Source organism: Kryptolebias marmoratus, linkage group LG24, assembly GCF_001649575.2.
Source record: "Kryptolebias marmoratus isolate JLee-2015 linkage group LG24, ASM164957v2, whole genome shotgun sequence".
Classification (NCBI taxonomy): Eukaryota; Metazoa; Chordata; class Actinopteri; order Cyprinodontiformes; family Rivulidae; genus Kryptolebias; species Kryptolebias marmoratus.
Window position 1 is genome coordinate 7,443,754 of NC_051453.1, and position 20,628 is coordinate 7,464,381.

Sequence of the window (20,628 nt, forward strand, 5' to 3'; positions counted from 1 at the left end):
TTTGTAAATCATTTGAAACACTTAAACAGCTGCAATTCCTGCATTTGTATTGCAGACTGGCATTTTATATTTATCACACTCAATGAAACAAATCCAGAGATGAAAAATTGAGTCCATTTGGTTGTTCTTAAGTGGCTTTAAGCGCAACTGTTTATGCATATTTGCCCAACCGCTACAAAGTGTACCAGGCTTTACAAATTTGTTTTCCACAGCTGTTCTGCATAAAAACGCCACACTATCATGCACAAGTGAAAGTCTGGTGAAGGGAATCTATTCATAATTCAAAGAAACAACAAGGCACAAGCTATACTGTTGTCAGATATAACAAATTGAGGAGGAAAACAGTTGAATTTGTATCTGCTTACAAAGGTTGACTACATTATACATACTGCAGGAGCCGCTGAGTGTAGGGTAATAGGATATATGATGGATGGCCAAGGCACATGGGCTCCCATCCCTCTGGGTTATTCATCTGTTTATCTTCTTATTTATTTATTCTTTCACCCAGAAAGACCCTCACAAACTCAAGATTTGCCTAAGGTGCATAATACTAAGAAGAAGGGAAAAAAGCTGAGATTTGGCCAGTATGGAATTCGAGCTGAGCGTTTTAAAGTCTGGTAGTCCACTGTTGTGCATCTGTCAGGTGTCCCACTGTGTGCACGGGTGGTCGTTGGTGGTGCTGGTGGTTTAAAGTAGCCAGCAGTTTCTTAAAGTTTGATTCAGTTTCATTTATGATACGGTTTCCCTTTGGAAACTGTACACTCATTGAAACACAAGCACCTCTGCTGTTGTATAAATAATATAAACATTTATTATCTTTTAACATATGAAATAAAATAGAGACATGCAAATGAACAAGAACAAAATACAAAATAAAAATGAAATAAAACACAAACCCACACACACTGAAGTGAGAAACACATTTTTGACTGATTGAGTTCAGTAGCAGTCAGACAAAAAAAAAAAAAACTACAGACAATCGTCTGACATGAGTTAACAGCCGCCACATGTAATCTTCAGATAACTGCCTTTTATGTTTAACCCTGTCATTGCTCCGCTATCAAGGGTGTCATTCAAGGACCTGCATGTGCCCTGAGACAGGTCACCTCCCCTGGGCCCAGTGGTTTAACTCCCCCACCCCCATCCCAAACCTCTTACCCCTTTTTCTCCAAAGGGAATATGCTGCTCTGTCTGAATACTGCATTTAGTAAACCTGCAGTGTACAATACTTTTTGTAAAAATACATCTACCTAAATATCAGTTTTAATAGTTTTTGTCTTGTCCTGTCTGCATTTACTGCAGCTGTGTATGTGCCTTTTTAAACAAAACACACAGATGAATCTTTTATTCAAGTGTTCTAACACAGCCCTAAAGCATTCAACACTATTTCATCATGCCGCTGCAAGCAGCATCTCTAAACCAATATCAGCACCTCCACTGCTTTCGCCGGGACGTTTTTCCATCATCCCCTTCTCAACAGCCCATGGCAACGATGTAGCCAGCAGCTTACGACAGAGCAAAGTGGGGAAAAGGAAGAGAGGAAGGCGGTAAGGGGTGGCGGGGGGGTTAGGCTGTAGATCAGGGCAGGGAGGATGGCGGCGCGACCAGGAGGTGACAGGGGAATAACATCCCTTTCTCCTCAATCGACAGGGACCATAACTCCTACCTCTCCAGGGACAGATTGAGAAAGGCAATAGCCCCAGGGGCTGTGAAGCACGGATGCTTGGGAGAATTGAAAGTTAAAAGAAAAATGCAGTTTGCTAAGCCACTGCCGCTGATTGAGCCAGAAGCATGTTCATAACCACAGGAATTTTTTTCTATTTCTTGTAATTTAAAAAGGTGTTACGGAGGCCCGAGTGGAATACTGTCCAAGCTGATGATCAAACAGTAAATCTCCACGGGTTATTGTTGAATATTGCCCAAAGAATCTTTTGCTGTTAGTAATGCTGGTGAATATGAATGAAGCAAATTATTTCTTGTTTCATTACTTGAAAATTTTGGCTCAGTTGGCCCACATTATTTTTCAGCTGGATAGTTTACTGAACAAAATATTTTTTTATAGAAATTTACTTGGACAGGGAAGACAATAAAGAACTATTTGCGTAAAGACAATAATGAAGTTTCTTTTGGAGCTCAAAGCTATTACAGTTTTTAAACATTTAACATAGAAGTTAAATTTTCTGGACCTTTTTATTCTATCTAAACATTTCATCCTGAATTACCTTCAGCCTTCTCTGTGTTTCTTTGTCACTCGTTTTCTGCCGCAGTCCTGCTCCTGCTCCCGGTGTGAGTGGGTGTCTGGGCAGCAGAGGGGGAGCAGATGCGAAGCAGCTTTCATAGCCTGATCAATTTTACAGTGGCTTATTGAATAGCTTTTAATCGCCTCTTTATGTTCTGCTGTAACCCACAGACAGTCAGCCACTGCAGGGCTAATGTAATGCTCGCTAGAGGGAGAGGGAGGCAGAGACAATAAATTTTACTACACCGTCTCTGGAAAATTACACATGTTTAATCATTGATTTTTATTGGCTCATCATGATAACATTATCAGAGTTGGTGAGGCTCTAATCATAAAAGAAAAGAGGTTGAATTAGCAATGACATTTTAAAGACTGAGCATAACAAATAAAAAAAAATGTTTGCATTACCAGTTTTCTTTGTCTAATGTGCAGTTTGACAGATCCTGTTTACTGTTATATCCATAGAAACTATAATTCAGTAATTATTCCACCAGCTGTTTTATTGTCCTTTTTCTAATGAATCTGACTCTATTGAAGACATAAGATATACTGTCAGACACATTGTAAGTTTAAATTAATATTTAGTTCTTTCAGGAAAGTGTATGTAATGCCAGGTGAAAATGTGTTTCAATTAGCTTTTGTGTAAAAAAAATAGTTAAACCATAAAGAAACCTTTTGCACAGTCTTTTAATCTTTGATAAAATAATTAAATAAAATTAAACTCATTATACAAAATTAACATGATTGATTCTTGAGGACTTTCCACCTGACAAAGACATCACTGCTGAGTTTATTCTGTCTATTCTAACAAGTAAAAATACAAAAAGCACTTAATACAATCGATTTCTCCTAACAAAGCTTCTCTCCTCCACTATTTTTATTCCTCTGTTTGCTTAACCAAGCTAATTTGAGTTGCACTCAAAAGTCTTTGAGATTAGAAATAAAATAAGAGTGTTTGATTTACTTTGAACAAACAGAACTTTGATAAAATAGAGAAATATATGTTATCTTTTAATTATATGTAATACATCTGGGCTACTAACCTTTAACCAGTCTTACCTAATTCTCTTTTCCATTCAATTGGATTTGATTCAAGCAACTAAAGAGCAAGAAAGGTGAAATTTAAATGTGCTGGCATTAAGATTTATTGACTGGTTATATAAAAAAGGAATATTGGGATCATTAAGTCTACCTCTGCTGCCATCAAGCTGATGAAAGTCTATATACACACAAATTCCATAATATCTGATGCATGTGTGCTTGTGTGTATAAAAGATGTGATAAGGTAGATTGACTTCTAATATAAACCATAGAGGTATCTATTGACATCATATAGCACTGCCCTCTGTGTCCCTGGCAACCTTACTCTGCTTGTGTGTGTTAAAGGAAACGTGCAAGTTTCTTGAATGCTGCATGGGATCATAAAATATTTATTTCGGGGATTTTGCTGTTTTTAAGACAATGTTTATTTTGCAAGTATATCGTTATAGTTTGCGAGTGTGTGTGTGCTTATGAATGCAGAAAGCTGTGACTTTACCTTAAAAGAAAAGCCGAACGACGGAGCAGTGAGTGGATCGGCTTACCTGTGTGTGCAAAAATCTCTGCATGGAAGTTCATCTCCTCCTCACATGCACGCACTCATAAAACATACACACTCACAAACACATGCTGGGGCAGGTTAGCCCTCCTCTACCCCAGCACCTGCTCCGCTGAAGGTGAAAGAAGTGCTCACTTGAGCTCATTGAAAAGTAGATGTGACAGTAAATTTTTCAGGCCCTTGTGAGATGGGAGATCTTGTTATAGCAGTCAGGATGGGGGTCAGGGCAGTGGCTGCTTGATGATTGAGGAAAAGAGAAGTAAATTCATTCTGCTTCGGGCACTTTGTCAAGTGCCAGTAGCTTACCGTTGAGAGCCACTCACCCATCACCGTGTTACGGCCCCAGAGGTCACATCCACCACCATAAATCTGCCTCGCCTCCTCGCCTGCTAAACCTATTGCCTTACTCCGATGAAGCAGAGGCAGGGAGAGATGCTGCTGCTGCTGTTGCTCATAGTCACTCACATGAAAAAGAACACAGAGAGGAGAATATAGATTCTCCTTTTTGATGTTACTGATGGTGTAAGCAGAACACTGGCTGTGCTGTTACACGTGGGGGTATACATTTGGATGAATGATTGTGTTTGAATCCATGCACCGATCTTAAGTAACTATTTAACCAAAATAGAGACTTTGCATGAAGAAAGGGTCTCCATAAATGACTATACTTTTTTTTGTTTAGTCACTTTTTTTCAGTTCACCTTTGGAAATTTGAGAAAATGGGTTTACTTAGGTAGTTTAAAATCCCAGAATTTTCACTCAGTGAGTAATGACATTTAACTAAGTAACTAACACTTCCAGCTTAAGCTCGGCCTCATTCCTTTCCAGTGCTTGATCGTCTTCTTAGAGTTCCCATTTATTCTCCTGGAAGAGGTCTGACCTGTATGTTGATGGTTGATAATTGAGGTGGATCCACAAAACCAGATTTGTCTTTTTTTGCTTAACCCCCCACCCTGACACAGCATGTAAATATCCTACTTTGTATATAACTTTTATCACAATTTTTTATTTTAATAATGTGATTTTTTTATAGTTGATATTATCTTTTGTATACTTTGTACAGATGTGGTGTCAGTTTTCTTTTACAGCCTACACACACATTCAAGAGAAAACAAAACAAGTCTTTCATATTTGATGCAACTCTTATGCAACAATCATTATGTTTTAAATATACAATGTATCTGTATAGATTTGGAAAAAGTGATTTTGAAATCTTATCACATTTTTTTCATCTTTCATCATTTATTGACCTATGTTTGCAAGTTTGTGTGTTTTTGAAAAGAAAATAGTGCACATTATACACAATTTAAGAGTCCAGCAAAAAGCAAAAAGGTGAAAAAGCTGAAAAGGTGACAAAAAGAGAAAAACTAAATTGACATGCTAATGTCATGGAATTGATCGAACAATGACCGGACGATTATTGCCTTGTTGCATTATTTTTCAACTAAACAGGGTGAAATTCAGTTAAAAGTATACTGCTTTTGTTTTAATTTCACAGATAATGTGAGACTCATCTACATTTCGTAAATGCAGAAGATACTGTATGTCTGTAGTCTATGTGCTAAAAGATGGAACATATTGGAGCATTTATTTGCCTTCACTTTTACTTTGACAGCAAGAAAAAATAAAAGACAAAAATATGATATGCAATACTTAAAAGTACATTTTCTAATTTTTGAGAGTAATTAAAAAGTTGCATAATCTCAAAATATAAAATAATAATAATAATTTTGAAACAACTTCATGAACTTCTTATAAGCCTTGAAGTCATTTCAGACTATAACATTTTTTTTCAAATGTTCAGGGAAACTCCTAAATGTGTTTTTTATGGTTTGCCTCATGTTCTCTTATGAGGTCACATAAAACAGACATACTCATACATAAACCCCCAAGGGATCCTGTTCTCTGCTTCTAAATTGATAATTGATACATTACCATGAAATTATTGATGTTTTAGCCATATACTAACATTTTTCTAGGATGGTGGTAGAGTCAGCAAAAAGGAAAAAGGATCTGGGTCTGGTGTGGATATGTGTATCTGGATGCACGTGTGTTGATTTTTGTACATGTGGTTTTCTGTACTTCTACAGATTTTGAGAGATTGTTCCGTTATGAAGTTTGTCATCATGCACCACACTGTCATTACACAGCCATCTGTGGTCATGTGCATTCAGCTGTCCCTGTGTACATGTTTGTACAAGTATGTGCGCATGCCTTTCAAGCTTGTAGTTTGTGACCACTCGACTGTTTTCAATATAGCATCTTATTAGAAGGTGATTATGTTGCCTGCGTCTGGCTTATTTCAGCAATTGACTGAAAGTTGGAGAGGCCAGGGGCACACTAAGAAGAAAGGAGTGAAAACTTCCTGGACCCAGGTTTCACCCTCCACCCCTCACCTCCAATGTACCCTTACTTATTCTTTCAGAGATGAAATTGTATTCAGGCGGGTATTTTTCAACAAACGCAATGGTAGAATGTGAATTGGGCCCTGAACTGTGTGGTTGACTCTGTTTGCGTTCAAGGTAGACCACTAGAAATCTCTTCCACTTGGGCTTTTTCTATCATTGTACTGCAGTGTGTGCCTGTACCAAATAAATGGTAGAATTTATGAGTAGGTTAAATGTCTCTTAACTAGAAAAAAATTTCCCCATAAATTAAAATGAATTAGTCCTTACCTTAGACATGTCACTGCTTTAATATGCCCTTAAATGAACCTTTTTTACACAATCCCACTAGCTTTGTTTGATCAATATTTGCCAGAGGCAGTCACAGTAGTGGTTAAGTGTATCATCCCACAGCATGGTGATAATAATTACAAATTATTAATAATTATTTTAGTAAAAATTATATATATGAGAACTGGTTAAAATCTGATGGTCTTCATCTCAAATGTGTAGATTTAAGTAGATCATAAATGTGGGAGTGGCTACCAAGGAGATTACAAAACAAAACAGCCAAGGTGGGTATGATGTGGGCAGAGGTGGACTACAAAATAATTTGCATGGCTTGCAAAATTGCATTCTTGCACATTATTTTGAAAATAGGTTGTGATTTTCAAAATGTGGTCGCATGGCTCACTGGTTGATTGGTTGCAAACCCTCAGAATTTACTGAGACTACAGCAGCCAATCTGCCTATTTTCTTGCAGTTTTGAGTTGCCAGCTAGTCTTCAACCCTCTGCTGTGTTTTAGCAACAGAATGATCAATTTAAGTTTAAATTAGATGTGTTTTTACAGTTTTAAACACACACCGTTTCTGTATTAATTTGATCTTGTCCTCCTTCCTGTCTTCTTTAAACAGTCTCCCAAACTGCAGCGCTGACATTTCAGAATGATGAACTCCTTCTGAGCTCTGACCTCTCTCCTTCGAACTAGCCACCTTCCCTCCTGCCCTCTCCCATGTAGATGAGACAGAGACAGATGAAGATATTTGGCTATGTGTGTGCTCGGGTGTGTGTTAGCAGGGCTGGTGGGCGGGTGTCGCGCAGGGACACAGGGAAATTAGTTATGATGCTTGTGGATGGTTGCCATCCCACAATCAACTCAGCAGGCATCCTGGGAGATCAATCCAGACAGGTGGCGAGTTGAACAGCAGCCCTGACTGGCCCTGAATGAGAAACGAGACAGAAAGGGTAGATGGTCAGATGGGGCGGATGAGTTCATGACAGTGAAAAACCTACCAAGACTGTGACGATGTATCTATAATAGAGCATGGGTGATTTTTGTTTGATATACAAATTGTTTGTCAGGATATAATGTAAAAGCCTGTTATTCCACCATGCAGATAACTCATTGTTGGTATAATTCTTTATTACCATGCCATTAACCAAGATAGTGTCCTTACCAAGTTATTTCAGACACTTTGGGACACAAACAAAATGTTATAATGCATTTTTTGCATGCAAACAGCATGAAACTTTAAGAGAACTGTAAACTTAAATAATTCTTTGTGAAGATTTTCTGTATTTACTTTCTTTTAATACCTACTTGAAAATGTGAAGCTACGTTTTAAGTGTCTATCCTTTGGATAAATCCAAATCAGAATTTATTTGATATTTTTTGTGTTTTAGCAGTTTATTATTTGTGCAGTAATCGGACAAAACTATGAGACCTACACCAAAACTTGCAATGAATTAATGGTGTCTTCATCTGTCTGTCTTCAGGCCAGTTGCCCATTGCTGGTGAAGCAGAGATACCAGAAAAGTGTCTGATTCAAACCTCCAGAGCCACTCATCTAGACAGGAAGGTAATGGACTTTTTTATTTGTGTGTACAAACACAAAATAAAGTGTGTCAATCACAGTAAGATGTTTTTCTGTTTTGCTGAAATGCTAGATATCAAGTAACCTATTTTTCTTTTGAAAATTAGTTCAGTTAATGAGATAAAATTGCAAGGATTCATCAAAACTTTAACAAATACGAACTCCATACAGTACTTTGTTTTGTAGTAATAATATAAACCAAAACAACTGACAGGACCTTACCGAGGTCTTTCACTTGCTCTGTGCCAAAATTACTCACACATGCTCAGCAGTAATTCACTCACTGGTTCTTCAGTGAAATAAAACACAAATTCAACCTTCCTCTCGCCCACATCCCCCTGGTGGTCATCACGAGAACCACATCACTCTCTAACAAATTCCTTTTTCCAAGACTGTCATTTTTTCTAATATGCAAAATAAATTTAAAATATGTCATCTAGAGTTAAATTAAATTTTTAAATTGAATACACAAAACTCTGTGAAGCCCATTTGCTTTAAATTAATTCATGCTGCCTTTTGTTAATGGTTCATGTTTTCTGAAACATTAGGTTTCAATCACTGTCTTCAATCTTTATATGACATTCTAGTAACTAAATAAAAACAATAAATTGACTGTAATTCCTATATTGTAGGCAAAAAATGTTAATAATTGTAATAGTTATTTGAAAGAAATTAATAAATTACGGAAGCTGTGTCGAGTAATGTCACAAAAAGGTAATTTTTGTTTTTAATAACAAGTGTTTTTTAAATGTATTTTTCTGAAATAAAAGTGAAAAGCCTTAAATTAGAGCCAGCTGTTCTGAGCCCTATTAAAAAAAAGCAATACATGAATCCGACGAAATAAAGACTCTATGCATTAATTTAAAAGTCAAACCTCAAGTTTCATTTGAAAAATAACAGATTTGGTATATACTCTGGATTAAAAGCAAACTACAACAGACTCAATGATCAGCTGACTTTTTCCAGCACTCTCCCTCCTTCACGTTTTCTCAGCTCCTTTCAGTCTTGGTTAACAGCTTCTGCACAACAACTTTTAACTGTCCGACTTCCCAAGTGATGGAAGCTGACGCTGTTCTCCGCCTGGCTTTGTTTTTCTTTGCAGCTGTTGGGTGGTCCGTGTCTCTCTCCCTCTCTTCTTTTACTCCTTTGCTCTCTCACTCATTGTCAGGTTCGCTCCGTCTGTTTCTCTTTGAGCGCTGTGGGATCCAGGCCTGGCCCGAAACCCAATACCTGAGTATACACAATTAAGTTCACAGCAGAGGTTATTGAGGGGAAGCGTGGTCTCATTCCAGAAAATGTGAAAATCAGAATAGGAGGGTGTGAACTGCTCATGTGTGGCTGGTTAGTTGGTCAAGGTTAACTAAGTGCTAGAAGGTGGACATAGTGAGAAAGTGTGTGTGTGATTTTTCTGAGTCGGTCTTGTGGTTTCAGCACATTAGGGTTTGTTTTATTAGGCCCTGCTGTCTAAGAATACTCAAAAACAAGGAACAGTATAAAGTATAAAGATTTCAGACTTTGTTCACATTTGTACATTCTGGTTACCTGTTTTTCATTCTTTGAAAATTTGAAAATTGGTTTGTTTGGATTTGTTTTCTTCTTTTTATATTTAGTTTTTTGATGGAGAAAGCAGCAAAATAATGTTTTTTGCTGCAATTTGTTTGGTGACATTAACCCGTATTAAGAAACATTACATTTCTACTTGACGTTTTTACAAATTGGAGAAATAATAAGAACATTTTAAATATAGCACATTAGCTCCTAAATTAACCAAAGTTCCTTTGTTTTTTTTTGTTTTTTTCCTCTTTGGAAAGAATCCATAAATTTCTTTGGTCTGTGTAAAAAAAAAAAAAAAAAAAAAAAAAAAAAAAAATGTATTCCTGGTTTTGCCCTGTAGAGTTTCCCCCAGCTGACCCTTCATCCTGTTAAGTGTTTCAGTGTTGGACCTGTTAACCGCAGCTCCCTCTGAGTACCATTCACACGCGATTGGGAGTCCCATGACAGGCCAGCTGGAATATCCAGTCCACCCCACTTCATACATAAAAAACGCAAATCCCTTGTAGAGTCCCCACTGGCCAGTCGGCATGTCAGTCAATCAGAGGGCGGGGTTTGAACTTGGATTTGTGGATGTACATTAAGTGTGTGTGTGTACTTGGCCTGTGTGGTAAGACCTTCCCAGCATAGAGAATACTGGTGTCAAATACGCCAGCATATGGGTTAAACTAATGAAGCAATAGTAGGTCATTTGTTTAGATAATAGCTAATGCATTTAATCATTTGTGTGTCATAAATGTGCTGTATGATTTAAAAAAAAACCTCTCCAACACTGATCATTCTCCATAGCTTGCTTAAAGCTAGTGTGATTCATAACATCGAAGTTGAAAGCCAGTGGGCCTCCTGAAATTTCTGGTTGTTGAGCTGGCAGTTCCTTAAGCCTATCTGAGTAAACAGTTTGTTGTAGTTTTTACAAATATTCTTTTTTTTTTTTCAAACCAAGTTGAAAAAAATGCCTAAAATACTCAATCTTGTATTTCTGTTGACTGTTTTTATCCTTGAAAGTAAGTAAACTTTATTGATATAGCACTGTTCAGGAATTAAAGATTCACAAGTTGCTTCACATCAAAATATCATCAAACAAACTGTGTTAAGTTCAAATAAAAAATAAAGTAAAACCAAAAAAATATTTATAATTAAATTAAAACATATAAAACACAAAGGCACCCAATTGCCTGTCTTAAAACATGATGACTGCTCTTCATCCTGAGTCTCAGCCATCATTCAATAAACTGAATTCTGTATTGAACAGGATATATTGTACAACAGAATCACTGTTTGTTGTTTTTTTTGCACCCTCAAATGTATTTATTTGTTGTGCACAGTTCAGCTGGTGCTTTTTCAATCCAAACGTGTGAGAAACATGAATGTATAAGGATTTTCTCCACCACAGGCATCAGTAAGATCCAATAATGTAGATCCATAAAATATTCTGCAGAAAACTCTGATTCATTGCTTTATGCTACCTCTTTAACACAGCTTCTACTACTCACCCAGTGTAGTAGTACTTATTAATGATTTTACCTTTGAAAGACCAAAGTCTGCATGAGTTAAATGTGTTTATTAGGCACATTTAAAATGATCAGAGTGCTGCACACAGCATAAAGACAGAACAGTAACAAGACGAATAAAGCTTCATAAACAATAATGACAAGAGGTATGTGATAGTTTTCATGGTGGTTTCTGTTGTAGAAAACCTGCTCATTTAACACTCATGTTTATTTACTTGTTTACAGTATGTGTAATCATTTAAAAAGTAGCTAACAAATTTTAATGAAAATTTATACAAGCGGTGAGGAATGATCCAACACATTGAAAAGCATTGAGACCAATTTCCTTTAACCCTCCTGTAGACCTTGTAACTGAAGAGAAGAAGAGAAGCCTCTTTAACTTTGAGTCTATTTGACCCAGAGGCCATGGGAGAGTTAAAAAGTGTCAAATAGACTGAAGCATTTACCTCGCTCCATGCGTTTTCTTTGATTTCTATCTGTTTAGGCTTCTGCTGCATCAGAACAACACAACCCACAAACCCCAAAGAATCCTTAGGATAAGGCACAACATGCCACTGGGTTCATCCTGATACTACTAGAGTTGCTCTGAGCATTTAAAACTATTTTGGAGGTATGCAGAAAGTTTTTATGATTTGGAGGATTAGTGTGCTGTTTCACAGTTTTTGTTTTACTAGAATGATGCAGTCTAACACTGGTTCTACCCCTTCATTACCAGTCCATGTGTGGATTGGTTATGTTACGCATCATGTTGTGGTGCACATTGATGTTTGTACCTCACACACAAACACACACAGACACCTCAGGAAAGTAGGTATATCTTGGGAGGCAGGAGAGGGAGGCTGATGTACCAGTCATGTTGTATTAATCAGAAGCAAGCTGTGGTGATTGAACAATTAGCCCTGCTTAGAGCAAGAGCTCAGGATGATCAATAGTCTTGATCACCAGCCAAAGGGTTTTCATTAAGACTTGCTGCACTACATTAGTAGACATCATTAGCAAAGACCAAATAAATTGTAAGGAATGAAAAAAAAAGAAAACTTCACACTTTTTTTTCTTCCAAATTTTTAGAGTTTCTAAGTGTAAATCAGTGAAAGTGAACTTACATAATCATAGTTTATAATATTTAAAAAACATAATTTTGGCTTTGTGATTCATTATTTTTCCTATCTCTCAGTCATGTGCCCTTCATTAAAGGATGTCTGTTGTATCACAGAGGAGAGTGATATTATTGGCTTGCAATGCTCAATATTGTATGTCATTATGCAAGTGTACTTGTGTTCATTAAGTTTTTGCAACAAATTAAATTTTTTTTCCCCAAAAATTTATTTCTAGCCTAATTTTTCACATTAAAGATATACCAGTGTTTTTATGGATAGTTTCAAAATGGTAAAGTTAATTAAATCTTTTTCTTGTGTATTATAACCAATTTATTAAAGTAAAAAAAAAAAAAAAAACATCCCAAAGTATAAAACCAAATGAATCATAACAACATTTCTAAAAAAATGTTATATTTTCAAAACGAGCATGTCTTGTCTGTTGTGATTTGCTCTTCAGCTTAATTATTGTCAGCTTGTTTTTCAAAGTTACCTGAAAAACAGCGGATGCCCCTTACACCACAGTGATATGTCTGATCCATGACCTCACCAAACCCATGGGATCGTCCATGGGCTAAAACACGAAAATACTGTCAGCTACCATCGACAGACTCACCTTTCTCACCCTTTCCTGACTCTCAGTGGGGCAAAGAGCCATTGTTTTTCTAAAACAATCCTCATTGAATTAAAAATTGGCACCATGCTTTTTTTTTTTTAGTGATGCTGCTGTCATGGGTCCAATCGTTAATGTGCCATCACAGCACCTCACATCCTCAGCAGACACAGGCTGCTCTGAGTGCGTTTCCTCCATCTGTAGGTGAATGTTTGTGCACATGTGGCACTGTTGTTAGATGAACTGAATGAGGAGGAAAAAGGTTGGTAGGCAAGCAAGATATATTTTGGTCACTATTGCAAACAGTGCACAGAACAGACAGAATTAAAACATCCAAAAATAAATTCAACTCTCCCTACTATACAGAAAAGTTTTAACTCGTGTTTAATTTATGCACCTGTGTTATAATCTATCTTTGGTTACAAACTCTAAAGTCACTCACTGTAGAAACACATGATGTATTTTTGCGTGCACACCTAAAAATCATCTACCAGAGCTACATTAACAAACTGAAGGCTTCATTTTTGCCGCAATATGTTGCATAATCAAGTTGTTTTCAGTCAGTAGGAATTTCTGAACTTGGTCTTACATTTTGTTTAAAGAAAACTCAGAAAAACATATTGAATTGAGTAGAGATTTCATTAAAGTTGTAGATGGATCTGTCTTTCTTTACATAGGTGGTCTAGTAGTCTGAGTTAATGTTCCTAATGGGATGTATCCGATTTTACTCATCTCTCCTTCAAGATTTTGTAACTAGAGACTCTAATTACTGCAGACATTTAAGTTCATAAATCTTTTTTCTTTCTTTTTGCAAGGTCTGACCATTACACACCTTAAGATAAACTGTTGACTTTAAGATAAAAGACTGAACTATTGATTTATAAGGAATATTGTTAAAGATGTTGGAAATTTAGTTATTGTGTATTTGCTATTCTTGATGTGGCACCACTTTTTAATCAAAATTTATTTTTTTAGCAGCTCTTATTGAAGAAAGGAATCTTTACAATTTATAACATTTTTGCTGAAAGATACTAAAATTATTTGGTTTTTTTTTATAGACTCATTGCTTTTGGGTTGTACTGTATTGTTACCCATAGAATTCTTGAATAAAATACAAAGATGAAAAATAAGGTGATTATAAGAGTAAATCAAATTTTAAGTTTTGAGAAGAGTTGGAGATAGAGGTAAAAAGCTTTCAACAGAAGATACTCATAAGTGCTGTAATACATATGCCATATCTTTTTGTTTTTGGTGGGAAGGAAGGGAGTTGGTCATAGAGATAATGAGGTAGACAGAAAGAGATCATTCTGATGTTACCATTGCTGGGGTTAAGCTCTCTGGCTCCCCTAGGCCCCCCACACATAGTGCAGTGCTTACTTACTATTGACCTTATACGGTCTCTGTAGGAAGTGTTGAACACACACCTTATCATCTCTACACTGACGTCTGAAGCGTTTAAGTGTAATTTTTGGTGGGACAGCGTGACAGCACAATGACATTTTCCTGAGCTGTGTATGGGTGGAGGTGGGTGGTATGGATGGACGGATGACACTGTATCCACCCCCACTGGGGAGAGGAACTTCCTATCAGAACACAACAGGAAAAGGACAGAGCAAAAACAAGTGCATGTCTTTTTGCACATTAAATCACTTCCTGTAGCACTTGGACTGCTTCCCCATTCACCCCCAGCCTCCACTTTTACATATAGTTTCACCTCTCATTTCAGAAGACTTAGAGAGTGATCAAGTCTTTCAATGTGCATACGAATATGGATGCACTCATAAATGTTCTGAAAAGTAAAGTAACTCATGAAAAGAAGGGGCTTTAGAATCCATCTTAAATAGGTGCATTTTTTTCCTTTTAAGAATACAAAACTGCTTTAAATCCCTGTTCTTATGTCCCGCATATGTTTGAAATCCTGTACAGACTACCAATCTGATTTATTGCTGTGACTTGCAGATGTGATGAGTATCGTAGAATACAAGTGCCATATAAATCCCTGTTCCATGACAGATCACAAGCCCTGCGTCTGAACCCAGTGCCTTGATCTTCATCCAAGAACAAAAACAAAGAGACAAAAGGTGTGTTTGTAGCTAGTGCAGGAAAATGCCTTTTTATTCGGGACAGGAAATGACAGTGACATTAAGTTTTCTTTAAAGAAATCAACTTAAGCATTCACCTTAACTGGCTAGTTGTTTTCTTTAAGTTGTTTAAAATGACGATATTTTCGCTAAATTTCTTACACATATTGGAGATGCAGCTCTCACAGAGCTGGTCTTGTTGCAGGGCACAGCTGTAAAAAATATGACTTCCTTCCTGAAGACAATTTCCTGTTTATGTCTGAATGCAGGTCAGGAGAGGGGTATAGTCGTTCCTACCTCATCTACCGTCATCATCTTCCCAAGTCCTGATGATGTAGGATGTTATGAAACTCTCTGACCTCTTTTTGAAGAAAACTTCTATCAAGGGATGACTCCTCACTGAGCAAAACACTAAACCAAAAGTTTTATTCAATGGGCACTTATTTATGGATGTTCAGTGTCCTAAATATGGATCTAGTTGTGCCATGCTTTGAATAGTAAAGTACAACCATTTAACATTTTATAGTTCCTTATTTTCTGTTCTTTTCTCGCACTCTGTCTTTTCCCTTCTGGCATGTTAAAATAGAAAATTGCCAAGTCTCTTTTATCCACAAATAAGCAGAAATCACTATGTAAACATAGCCTTGTGACATTATTTCCATTTTCTCCTCTCTCCTAGACTTTAGAGACCCTGTCACTTCTGAAAATATCTTAGTTGCTTGGGTTTGTTTCTTTTTCTTTTTTTTTGCTGATTTTCCTAAAGCAGGCAGCTGCTAAGGCTGTTTTCAATGTTTAATTAACCATTTTTTGTTCCTTTCTACACAATATTTGGTTGGGAGCATATGCTGGCATGATGACTAGTGTCCGATGGGTAGGTTGATGAGAAAGCGGGATCTAGTGGAGACTCTTAGGTCTCCGGGCGCAGTCATTAAGATGGCTCCTCAGTTTGGAGATGAGACGGCACGCTCTGCAAACCGGGCTCATTGAAGATGCTCCCCTGCCTACTTTGAGTATCCATTATTTATAAGAAGTTTTTTTACAAATTCCAACTGACATTTTTATCAGTTATGAATGTCAGTCTGGGTGTGAAATAAAGAAAAGAGTGAAAATGTTGATAAAACATTCTGGTTTGTATCCTAAAACAAATATTTTACAATTGGTGGCCATTACTTTTTCACGTTTTTTTTTTTTTTTGTCTTTGAAAGTTTCAGAGTTAAAAGGAAAAATGTGAAGATTTTATTTCAAAGATGGTGACTCAAAGAATGGGCCAATTAATCTGTTCTGTTTCAAAAACATCTACAAGTCTTTAATTTAAAGGGATCCCTTCTAGCAAAAAAAAAAAAAAAAAAATCACAGTTACATGCAAATGATCTTTTTTCTGCTAAAATTTGGACTTAGTATAAATTTCTAAACCCCCCTCCCCCAATTTGATTTATTTTTTTATATTTGGCTGGAAATTTTTACTAAGTGACAAAACTTTGACAGCAGATATTAGCAATGACATGATAATCGTGGCTAATTATAATCAGACTAATTATTCAGAATAATTGTGTGCACATTGTGCAGTGACAGAGGCTTAGTGAGTTTGCTGTCTACCACAGTGATCTCATGCAGGTCTGGCCGACCCATATTGATCAAACTGCTGCCCTGTGCTTTGGTGTCTACAGCCTCAGGCTTCACACTTTCTCACCTCAACCTCACCTTACATCACTCACCTCACATTAAACTCCTGAGTTTGATCTGTGTTGTTAGACCCTGCCACATTCTGTGAAAAAGCACTTGTCAACATAAACGCCACGTTGACAAGTCGACATGGACTCAAAAACCCACTTGCTGTCAATCTTACATCAGCTGTGGGTTTATTTGTTTTAGTTTTTTTTTTTAAATAAAAAAAGTAGCTACTCCTTACCATCAGAGCTTCTTTGGTTCCTCCCTGCTTGTATATTTGCTTCAGTACCGATAATGATGAATGATATCCGTGAAGCATCTTCTTCTTAGAATATATGTAAACATCATTAGCTTGTATTTTATTTTCCAGGCAACCTTTTCTACATTTATGCATACACAATCAATCTCAGAGCAGCTCCATTATTGCAAGGCTTTTAAATGCTTTGCTCAAGGGCACCTTTGCAGTGATTGTCTAACCCAGCCAATTCTGTTTGCCTCTTCCTTTAACCTCTCCACTTATTTTATAGCTGGTAGTTATATGGTGTTCATGGATGACAAATGCTCTGTCCTGGCACTATTCTCCTGACTTCCTAAGGCTTATGTAGCTTCAAGTGATTACAAAGATTTAAAGTGACTTTTGGTGGCTTCATGCCAAACAAAAAACAGTTGGCAACAAGACATCTAATGTTACAATTTAGACAATTACTTAAAGGGGTTGAAACTAAGTGCATAAAGAAAATGGTTTATTTTGTGTAATATGTTTGAATTTCTTCCCCACCACTGCCTGCTATGTCATCTGCTGTATGTGTTTCAGGTGGTGGCTTTAAAACAATCAGAAATCTCTTCTTTCACTCAGGAATATATTCAGATTGAAACAATGATGTGATCTGAGGCAAAACACAAAGTAGTGCTAATTAAGACTCAATCATGGTCTGGTGATGGGGGCTGCAGCTGCCTGACAAAGCAGAAGAGAAGATTATCCTAAACAAGGCTTCATAGCTTTTAACTTCTTACAATCAAACAACAAAAATTCCTGAAAATCACAGCCATATGTTAGTAACAGCTTTATAAATTAAAGGCCTATGTATGTACGTATGTATACATATATGTATGCTTTTGTTTCCCTTTTTCTGAATGTTTGAAAGAAAGAAAGAGAGAAAGAAAGAGAAAGAAAGAAAGAAAGAAAGGCATAGCATTCCTTGAAGGAATGTATATGTCAGTCCGTTGTAAATGTACATCTAATGATTACTCTCTAAAAGTTACAGTAAAATCTGTCCAATGGTTCATAAGATAATTTGTTAACAGGCAATGCGGACGATTAAAGTTAATGCATAGTTTTAATAAAAATTGCACAATGTGTAGTACTCTGAGTATATATTGGGAATGAGCCTCAAATTTACTTGGGTAATAAACAGTTTGCTAAGTATGCTCAGCTGTGGCGGCCAACTTGAGTAGGACTGACTGTTAAATTATAAAGAAGTAATAGAAAGCACTTAAAAAGTATCTTAGTCAAACAAGAGTGTAACTAATATGAACATGAGCAAAACTGCAATCTGAAAACCAACAATCCACCTGTTGCTGTCTTTTCTGCTGGAGGCTTTTTGTGTTGCACGTGTTGACCGCAACAAAAAGCAACTTTTCATCGACAAATTAATTATGTAAACTGCAGAGGCAAGTAGTGCTTCAAACATATATCAGCAAGTGAAACTTTATTTCAAACAGCTAATTATTTTTCCTTACCTTTTTTTTATTGTAATTTGGTTCCCTGAAGGTTTTTTAAATTATATTGTTTTTTTATCATCTCATCTAACATGAAAATTCTCAGAGGTCATACTGCAAATATAATTTAATGTTTTAATAGGATTCTGAAGTTGATGAACAGTGTTTTGAAATGTATTTTGTCATGTTATTACAGACACTACATACCTCTTTTTGTCACTCCCATAGAGCGCTCCTTTTAATTTTGTCTAAAGAAAGGTCAAGATTCCACATGCAGTCATTCACCAACATTCACCTTCGCCACTTGGCTGAGGTCTGGCAAGATTAATTCTTTGTGTCTTGCCAGCTTTCTATGAGCCAGGTTCATATTTCCCACAATGGAGCCAAGCAAACACAGGAGAAAAGTGTCTGTATTTTTTTTATTTTTTTGTAAAGATATTGGTGCAACCGTTTTAACAGGACGACTCTGTTTGAATTAGACGTTCTAACCCCCCGCTTGCTAAATGGATTTCTAAAGTGGCTGTAGTTGGAGGCTTTCAATTGGATGCAACCTTGAGTCCTTTTTTATGTGAGCTCTGTAGGATTTAAGTGCCGGTATAACATGAGCACGAGTGAATGCATGCTCCTCATTTTTTGAAATTGAAAAATCTCCGAAGGCTCTACCCTTTGTGCAGGCAATTAATGGAATGCTGGCAGCGAGGTTCAGGTGCTTAAAAGTTTTATTTTTTTCCCTCTCTCGATCTTTTTTAATGACTAATAAAGGATAATCATTGTAGAAAAAAACACTGTAATGCTGTAGGCTTCCTCTTTATGCACAATGATGTATAATGCATGCTTTGAAATGAAACGGCAGCGGCCTTCGAACCATTCCATCTCCAAACCTTAGTGTATTTGTTTTGCATGCCATAGTGAAGCTTTTGCATAATAATCACGAGTGTTCCCTTTAACAATGCTTGCCTAATAATTTGATCTTTACATTTTTAAAGTTTGTCCATCAGGCCGCTGAACAATGGGTCCCCCAGTTGCTTTTTGGTGTAAGTGATTAGAGTGTTGGCTAATTGGCTCTCTGAAGAGTTGTTCTGTTATTGTTTCTTTTTTTTTCTTTTTTGCTGTGTTCTTCACCTGTGAATGTCCACTAGTTTTACTTATAACACAGATAAATGATAAGCTAATTTATACCAATACCTGTTACAGGCTGCACGCAGGATATTTTTAAAACGTTTAGAAAATGTTGCTGGTAAGAGTAAAATAGTAAAATTCTCATACACTTTTTTTAGCATACCTAATAATTTTTTTCTGAAGTGAAACTTTATAAATCAGCAATGTTAAAGTTATGACATTTTTAAGACTATTACAACCCAGAGAAGTAATCAGAATGTTTATATATTACACTATTTTATTTACTTTCTCTTGTAAAACCAGCTGAGGAACTTCCGTACGTGATATTTTAAAGTTTATGATAAAGTTTATGGTTGCAACCTGAAAAAAACAAATTTCTTTAAAGCAGATCGTACATCGTAAATTCTGTTCTGTAATCTGTTGTAAATTCTCTGATTGGTGTGCCGTGGTAGCCTTTATGCCAAGACAAGTTGAGCCACCATGTGAGCTGTTGAGCCTCGGGGCCTGCCTCAAACTGGACTTCATAGCAAATATATTTATTCCAGCATTCGGCTTCACATTTTCCCACAATGTTGGAACACTTCCCAAAGCTTTACTCTTTTTTTTTTCTCCCTCCCTGCAGTCTCTTTCCCTTTGACTCTGCTTGACAATGCAGGGAAACACACAAACACATCTCAGTAAACACGAGTGATGTGGTTCCAGAGTTTAAAAGCTTCACATAACACTGGCAGACGCAACTTGGGGCTGTTTGTGTGATGGAAAGGAAAACTTGTTTAGAAACTGACAGGACTGTGTGTGATAGAAAAGAACTATCTCTGTGTGTTTGTGTTGCTTTTGGCAAGTTATTTGTGTGTGTGTGTGTTTTCCTCTGTGTGGTTATCTTTTGAGTTAGTTGGTTTGGAGCTGATGTCCACCTTCGGGGATGCGCAGAGCATGCATTTCTGAGTATTTTCACCTGAGGCTGCACTTGTTAGAGTCTGTGTATAAATGTATATACATTATTTATACAAATTCAGAGCGAGTGAAAGCAGGTTTAACACATTTACAGGCAGGAGGCCAGGCACTGCAAGTCAAGCTCCAAGTGAGAATTGCAACGCTGTGCGCCGGGAATCGAGCTGGCCGCTTGCTCGTCTGTGACTGGCATCTTTAATGCTGCACGTCAACACCTCTAACATCT

General features: G+C 36.8%; 1 protein-coding gene across 4 annotated transcripts in view; it reads left to right on the forward strand.

The window, feature by feature from the left end:
• LOC108234274 (adhesion G-protein coupled receptor D2) overlaps nt 1-20,628 on the forward strand; it is a 68,394-nt gene that overhangs the window by 46,463 nt on the left and 1,303 nt on the right. For all 4 annotated transcript variants that reach the window (XR_005232817.1, XM_037974223.1, XM_037974222.1 and 1 more), the window contains one exon: nt 7,998-8,080. Coding sequence is in view for 3 of the 4 variants with exons in the window: in XM_037974223.1 (XP_037830151.1) it covers nt 7,998-8,080 (83 nt within the window). In the remaining variant the exon portion in view is untranslated. The remainder of the gene's footprint in view (nt 1-7,997; nt 8,081-20,628) is intronic.